The sequence below is a fragment of the Mus pahari genome, chromosome 14 (genome assembly GCF_900095145.1).
Source record: "Mus pahari chromosome 14, PAHARI_EIJ_v1.1, whole genome shotgun sequence".
Lineage (NCBI taxonomy): Eukaryota > Metazoa > Chordata > Mammalia > Rodentia > Muridae > Mus > Mus pahari.
The window spans coordinates 51,198,861-51,207,093 of NC_034603.1; the positions used below are offsets into that span (position 1 = coordinate 51,198,861).

The following is an 8,233-nucleotide window of genomic DNA, read 5'->3' on the forward strand; positions in this document are numbered from 1 at the left end:
AACCAGCCACCAAACACAGACACTATTGCATACGCCAGCAAGATTTTGCTGAAAGGACCCTGATATAGCTGTCTCTTGTGAGGCTATGCCAGTGTCTGGCAAACACAGAAGTGGATGCTCACAGTCAGCTATCAGATGGAACACAGGGCCCCCAAAAGAGAAGCTAGAGAAAGTACCCAAGGTGCTGAAGGGGTCTGCAACCCTATAGGTGGAACAACAATATGAACTAACCAGTACCCTCAGAGCTTGTGTCTCTCGCTGCGTATGTAGCAGAAGATGGCCTAGTCAGCCATCATTGGGAAGAGAGGCCCCTTGGTCTTGCAAACTTTATATGCCCCAGTACAGGGGAACACCCGGGCCAAGAAGTGGGAGTGGGTGGGTAGGGGAGCAGTGGTGGGGGTGTATAGGGGACTTTGGGGATATCATTGAAATGTAAATGAAGTAAATACCTAATAAAAATTGAATAAAAAGAAAGAAAATAAAAGAATAAATTTCTACCAAAAAAAAAAAAAAAGTAGGTTCCAGGGCTGGAGAGATGGTTCAGCAGTCAAGAGCACTGACTGCTCTTCCAGAGGTCCTGAGTTCAATTCCCAGCATCCACACGGTGGCTCACAACCATGTGTAATGGGATCTGATGCCCTCCTCTGGTGTGTCTGAAGACAGCGACAGTGTGCTCATATACATAAAATAAATAAATAATTTAAGAAAAGAAGTAGGTTCCAACAGATGTGCTGGCAGGTAAGTACAAGCAGCCTAAGAAGAGTGAGTCTTCCTTCTCCCATTGTCCATCTGTAGGCCTCCAGCAAAAGGAATGGCCCAGATTAAAGGTGTGTATACCATGCCTGGATTTGAAACTTGCTATGTCTGAAGCTGGCATTGAACTTAGAGATCTGTTTGCCTTAGTCGCCTGGGATTAAAAGTGTATACTACCTTGCCTGGGCCTAAGCTTTTCATGGCCACTGTGCCTCAAGATCTGGATCAAACGAGTGTGTCATCCCATGTCAAGATCTGGGTCAGAAGCCTGAGTCTTCCAGCCTCAAGATATGGATCACAGGTGTGATCTCCATTTCTGGATTGTAATTTATTCCAGATGTAGTCAAGTTGACAACCCAGACTAGTCATCACAATCCACCCCTTGTCAACTTGACACAAATCATATCTCATGTCCAGATGAAACAATAACCAGGTCATAAATATGCCTAACATGATATAACTATCCCTTGTACAAGCACAAACACATTGTGAGTTTAGAATAGGTCATGTCCCTTGGGAAATATCCTTTTAGTATCTCACCTTAAATACCAATTGATAATCTCTTAGTTGATGTTAAAGAAATTGGAAGAAAGCACAAAGGTGTTTTTAACAAAATAAAACAGAAGTGCTCATGCCTCTTATAACCCTGCAACTGGGCACTGGAATTGATGGTACTGGTCCCAGGGTTGTGAGCTGCCTTGTCTGGAAGCTAGTGTCACCATCAGTGTCACAGAGTAAACCCCTTCTTTCTTTACTTGCCTGTAACCCTGGTACTGGGCTTGAAGCTCCAGAAGGAAGTAGAAACATGGTCAGACAGGGAGTTGAATGTTCCTGGCCTGCATCCCACCGAGGTGAGGGAGAGAGTTTGCCTTTGTCATCTTGTGCAGAAACAGAAAGTTCAAGAGTGTACTCTAGCCAAATAAAATATGAACTGAAGGAAGAGGGAAGCTGTGGGCAGCCTATCGTGGGGGAATGAGCGCTGGCATGTAATACGGAGGTGTTCCAGTTCGACGGGTTTGGGTTTAGCAGGTCCAACATAATTCCTCTGACTTGAAAGTTAGGAGGTCTTGGAAGAACTTTCCATAGAATGAAGTAGCTACCATGAAGCCAATGGTATGACTGGAAACATGGAATAATACTAAAACAAACCCCAGGACACTCTGTTGGTTAGTAGAAAAAATTGTGGGGAAACCAACATCTATATGAGAGTTTTGAGGGATCAAGTAGGCATCAAACCACAACAGTGTGATTTAAGCAAATAAGCACTAAGAAAAATCTGTTTTCTGAAATCATAAAGAGCTTCATCCCAGACTTGCAGGGATGTTCAACATACATAAATCAATAAATGAGATCCACTGTATAAATGGACTCAATTCAAGAAAGCAGGAAGTAGATTCAGAAAACACCTGTGGCGAAATCCAACAGCTCTTCATTATTAAAGCCCTGAAGACAATAGAAATACAAGGAACGTATTTCAATATAATAAAGGAAATATACAACAAGCCTGTAGCCAACGTAATGCTAACCAGAGAAAAACTGGAAGCATTTCTGCTAAACATCAGGAAAGGGACATGGATTCTTTCTCCCTATACTTTTTTCAGTAGAGTACTTGAAGTTTTTGCTACAGCAGTAAGGCAAGAGAAGGAGACAAAAATGGATTCAAACAGGAAAGGAAGAAGTCAAACTATATTCATTGGCAGATGATATCACTCTTTCTATATATATATGAAAGACCCTAAATGCTACACTAGAAAACTCGTAGAGCTGATAAACACTTTCAGCCAAGTGTCAGGACATGATCTGCACATACAAAAAACCAATAGTCTTCCTATAAGCAAGCGACAAACATACTGAGGAAGAAATTGGGAGGAAAATCCCACTTTCAATACCCACAAAATAATATGTTGGAATAAACCTAATGAATAAAGCAAAAGGCCTATACAATGAAAACCTTAAAACATCAAAGAAGACCCAGAAGATGGAAAGACCACCTATGCTCATGGTTTAGTTTAGTATTTTGACAATGGTCAGCCTATCAAAAACAATCTATAGATTCCTTGCAATCCCCATCAAAATTCCAATGCAATTCTTCACAGATTTTGAAAATAACAATCTTTAAAGTCATGTGGAAACACAAAAGATCTTAAGTTACACATACATCCCTGAACAATAGAGACACTGCTGAAGGGGTTATCATTTACAGAGTCACAGTAATAAAAATAGCATGAGACTGGTATAAAAACAAGCTGACCTAGTTGAGATCCTCGAATAGAATTGAGGATCTCATCGAACAGGGAGAACCTCCAAAGATTTGTAGATCAGTTTAATGATTCTCTCTATAGTGGGTAAAGTACACCCTCGATATAAAGTCTATATTGGAATAAGCTATATTTTTGGAAATTTAAAAATTATACCATAATGTCTTTTGTTTTGAAGAAAATACTCAAAGTTACATGACTCCTCCTGTTTCTTTTCCACTGCAGATTCTATAAAAGCGAGTGAGATGCTTTCTCCCTAACAGCCCAATTTCAGCCCATGGTCCTAGGAAACTGAAGAAAAAGAGGCAGACAGACCTGTGGCTGCATGGATACACTTTATTAGTGGCTTACTGATGGAGGGGTGGTGGGAAGATCAGCTGGGTCCTTACAAAGACAGACACATTACTGGGCTAAGGCAGAATTGATTTCATCCTAGTTGAATGTTCCCAGGTTGCCATAAGTGATTATCAGAACCAGACACATTCTAAAGCCCCAAAGACCACTCTCACAGTTTATCCACTTATAATCTGCTGGGAAACTGAGTGGAAGAACTTGAGTGATTCTGAGGCAGTTAGGATGGCTATAGCTCAAGATGGTCATGTCAAGCTGAATTTATAAAGAATACTGTAAATACTACTAACTAAAGGGCAGAATAGGGCATCAGTATTCCTTGGAATTGGAATTACAGATAGTTTGAGCTGCCATCTAAGTGGGAATTGAACCCAGGTCCTCTGGAAGAGCAGCAGGTGCTCTTAACCACTGAGCCATCTCTCCAGCCCTTGCCCATTTATCTCCATCAAATATTATGTGTAGTCACTGAGGTCAGCTTCAGACCTTCCAGGTACCTCTGAGTTTTTAGATGACTAGGGTTGGCACAGACAAGTTTCCCCTCTGTGAGAAAGCCATATATGCCACTTTAAAGTGGAACAGAAAAAATAAATGTTTATATACCTATAAAAACAAACACTTAGAGCCTCTTAGGTGGTCACTGGGGAAGACCAAAGAAAGTAGTTGGCAGTTCACACCCTTCTCTTCAAGCAAAAGTTATTGTTTGTAGGTCTGTGGTTGTGAGTTTTGCTCCAATCTTTTTTTTTTTTTTTTTTTTTTGGTTTTTCGAGACAGGGTTTCTCTGTATAGCCCTGGCTGTCCTGGAACTCACTTTGTAGACCAGGCTGGCCTCGAACTCAGAAATCTGCCTGTCTCTGCCTCCCAAGTGCTGGGATTAAAGGCGTGCGCCACCATGCCCGGCTTGCTCCAATCTTTCGATGCACCTCTGAACTCTCCAATCACTGGGGTCGGCACAGACCTGGAACCCCCTCTTGCTGACAAAGCTGAAGAAAAAGAAGAAGAAAGATTACAATCAGAGTTCCCATTAAAGGGGTGGTGGGAGCCCCATTCTCTGAACCCTCTGATTTTCCACTCAACAATCTGTTCTTTCCAGGAGGTAGCTCAGCACCATCATCCCCTCTCTGGGGTCCCCTCTAGACCTGTGAGGTTCTCTAAGGACTCATGGAGTGACTCTGCCAGCTGTCTCCTTCTCTACACCCTGAAGTATCCCCACCCCCACCTGGTGAGATCCAAGGATCGGCCTTTTCTGGAAGTCTATCCACCAGGTCATCTAAGATCCTGGAGTCTCCCCCTCCCCATAACACACAGAGTGAGTTTGACACTTACATGATGCCCGGCCTGGTGCACCCACCACTGGTGGGGAAATAATCTATAAATCTTGAACACTGGATCCGTGAGTTGTAGGACAGGCAGCAGTCTGAAGAGTCTTGGAAGCCTGCAAGAAAACAAGGGGCCACTCAAGGGCCAGGTCGTTGCTGGGGTGGTGGTCCCATGGGGGCATGAGAAGGCCCCAGGACTCAGGGGAGGCTTCCCCTCACCCTGTAGTCACTGTCATCTCTTTATGCACCCTTGAGTGGGCCTAAGGTGGACCACAATGGGGCTGGGAACATGTCCATAGAAGGGAAACCATGCGCAGTCACCTATAGGCGACTTCTGCCCCAAGTGGACAGACTTGGTGCATAGAGAAGGCACATCTGGAGGGAATACTAATGGCCCATCCTTATCTCCCTGAAGATTTCTGGACAGCATCCTCAACCACCCCCATGACCTTGTTCTGTTCTGTCATCAGGTAGGGTGATGCTATGGTGTTGGTCTGCAACCATCTGGTGTTTCTCAGTACAAGCTGTAATGAAATATTTACCCAGGTGAAACATTTCAATTTTAAGCCCTTGCTGTGCCTTCAGACTGCTCTGGACTTCTTTTGTCTCTGTTGCTGGAAGAAACAGAAGACAGAGGTTAGCATCATTGTCTCAGCATCTCTACTTACCATCCCCACCCCCATTCTTGCCAAGGCTGAGACAGGCTCCGCTGAGGACCACCATCACACACTTGGAGTCTAGTATCTGCTCTAGACCCATTTCTCCCCTTTGGTGACATGAGATTTTTCTGGGATCTTAAAAAAACAAAACAAGCCGGGCATGGTGGCACACGCCTTTAATCCCAGCACTCGAGAGGCAGGCGAATTTCTGAGTTCAAGGCCAGCCTGGTCTACAAAGTGAGTTCCAGGACAGCCAGGGCTACACAGAGAAACCCTGTCTCGAAAAACCTAAAAAAAGCAAAACAAAACAAAAAACAAAAACTCTATTGACTCTGAAGCACAAACTCCTTTGGTAACACAAAGTCCCTTGAAGTGAAATGAGGCCTCCTAGTAGTCCAAATTTATATAAATGCCTGATTTAAGGACACACTGACTGAAGAAAACCATTAGGGATGTCGAGTGACATCCAACAATGTATCACTTTTTAAAATCCATAATAATCCTTCATCCCAAATATATCTAAGCCCAAAGATTGTATTTGCATTGTGCTAAGACAAGACTACTAACCCCTAATATCATGTCTTCAATAGTTGCGTATGAATTATCTGTAGTAGGGTGCATGGCTATTTTTTAACCAGCTTGATGTGATGTGTGTGGCTTCCGAAGTAAATCTTAAGAAGTATTGCCTGTTCTTGAACATGTGATTACTAATCTGCCTTAGTTTTACCCATCACTACTCATGTGGTCTTAAATTATTGAAGGCTGTTTCAATTCTCTGTTTCAGTTCTCTGGTTTGAAAAGTGAACCTGGCAATAATATATACAAGGCTTGCTTGTCTTCTAACTTCTTCTTTTTCTACAAGAATAATGCATTTCCATTTGTCTGACCACTCGGGGATGCCAGAGGAGGAATGAATCAACATCTGTACAGTTGAGCAATAGCTAACTCTACTAACTGTATTTTGTTTTCTGCATATTATGGTATTCTGACATATGTAAAATCCTGACCACAGGGAGGGGTTAACTGCTTCTTTTTTTTTTTTTTTTTTCTTTTCGAGACAGGGTTTCTCTGTATATCCCTGGCTGTCCTGGAACTCACTTTGTAGACCAGGCTGGCCTCGAACTCAGAAATTCGCCGGCCTCTGCTTCCCGAGTGCTGGGATTAAAGGCATGTGCCACGACGCCTGGGTAGGGGTTAACTGCTTCTTAACCAAGCATTCAAACCAACTCTCACTGAGCCCAGCACCGAACCACTACCATTACCACTCTCAAACACCGTGCTGGTATTTCTCTCGCCCTAACTCTTTCTAAAGCTAGAACCTTAAAGACCATCCATACATACAAAGTCTGCTAGACTTCTTCGGTCTAGGAAGTCTTAAACTGAACCCTGCATTGTACCCTGCCTCTTTTCCAGTATCTCCAATAAAGAATCTGACACAAGTTTCTCTATTTCATTACTTATGCCTCCTGGCCCAACTCCAATATTCTCCTAGGCTCTGTGGGGCATGATGAGGAAAAGTTGAGGAATACATTCTTTTATTTCACAGGACTTTCTGTGTTGAACCCTGGTCACCTCCATAAACTAAAATATCATAGCCTCAAATGAGACAGTGACCTTGGGTGAGCCATCGGCCTGATTGGTCCCAATGCCTTAAAAATGATGGTTCTATACTAGCTGACATCTAATAACTCTAGCATCACAGAGCTTTATATTCGTTTCTACAAATTTATGCTTTAATTATAGTTATTTTGATCTAACTAAGACGTCAGCTAGGGTTGGCTAGGAGAAGTTATCAAATAATTCTAGCTATGAAAAAGGAAAACAATTGCTTCTCCAAATGGAAGCAAGCCATTTGTGTACCAGGATCCAGGCCAGACCCTTCCTAATGCTGTGACCTTTTAATGCAGTTCTTCATGTCGTGGTGACCCCCAGCCATAAAGTTATTTCATTACTACTCTATAACTGTAATTTTGTTGCTGCTATGAATCATAATGTAAATACCTGTGTTTTCTGATGGTCTTAGGCAAGCCCTGTGAAGAGGTTGTTCGATTCCCAAAAGGGTGGCAACCGGTGGTTTAGAACCACTGATCCAGGGGCTATAGACAGAGGCAGGTCTGTACTAAGTAAATTCCATTGTTCTGTCTGGGATGGAAATTATTAAACGCTGCCCCTTCTGGAACTCCCCCCAAACTTTCAGTTACCATAGCGGGACTCACCATGTATGATCTGGGCCCAGATTCCAAGAGCAGTTGTAAGAATGAGGAAGGAGAGGGCGGTATGAAGAGGCTTCATCTTTCAAGAGGGCAGACCCAGGGCCTTCAGACTGCTTGCTGTTCCTGGCCCCGGCTTGCTATTTATACATGTAAGAGGATCAGGAAGTCCCCGGGGTTACGGCTCATAATGCCCTCCTTTGACTATATAACACCCAACATGCTAGTTCTAAGAGAGGGAACAGTGTACAGTGGGAAGTGGAGGGCAAAGGTGACTTGGGGCTTTCCAAAGTTCAAATTGATTCAAAGAGAGTAAGTATTTCCAGAAGGATTTCTCCTTTTATCAAATCCGTTCACTTCTTTAGCTCTGACCAGAGGGTGGGAGCAAGGAGTCCTTCTAGACCCCCGAGGAGAGATTAACTTGGAGGACACTGGCTTGTGCCCATTGCCAGCTGACCGACAGATATAGATTATAAAAGTAAACTTATACGTCTTTCCAGAGATATATAAATTTTTTGTCAACTCCTTTAATTATTTTTCTTTCATTTTTATTTATTTATTTATTTAATTTATTTATTTAAGGTTTTTTGAGACAGGGTTTCTCTGTGTAGTCCTGGCTGTCCTGGAACTCACTTTGTAGACCAGGCTGGCCTCGAACTCAGAAATCTGCCTGCCTCTGCCTCCCG

The 8,233-nt window shown here is 43.0% G+C and overlaps 1 protein-coding gene across 1 annotated transcript; it reads right to left on the reverse strand.

Moving 5' to 3' along the window:
- Positions 1-4,194: 4,194 nt before the first annotated feature.
- Positions 4,195-7,649, reverse strand: LOC110332594 (C-C motif chemokine 9). Its single transcript, XM_029546479.1, has 4 exons — positions 7,554-7,649; positions 5,221-5,292; positions 4,686-4,794; positions 4,195-4,342 (listed from the first exon to the last, which is right to left on the reverse strand). The coding sequence occupies exons 1-4, from the start codon at positions 7,627-7,629 to the stop codon at positions 4,234-4,236; spliced, it is 366 nt and encodes a 121-aa protein (XP_029402339.1). The 5' UTR covers positions 7,630-7,649; the 3' UTR covers positions 4,195-4,233.
- Between the last annotated feature and the right edge of the window lie 584 nt (positions 7,650-8,233).

Excerpts from the sequence above, each read along its gene's own strand:
- LOC110332594 (XM_029546479.1), bottom strand. The coding sequence starts at position 7,629 with ATGAAGCCTCTTCATACCGCCCTCTCCTTCCTCATTCTTACAACTGCT. Across the intron at positions 4,795-5,220 it reads AATTGAAATGTTTCACCTGG|GCTTCCAAGACTCTTCAGAC; the intron begins GTAAATATTTCA and ends GTTTTCTTGCAG. Across the intron at positions 4,343-4,685 it reads TGCACCAGGCCGGGCATCAT|CTTTGTCAGCAAGAGGGGGT; the intron begins GTAAGTGTCAAA and ends CTTTTTCTTCAG.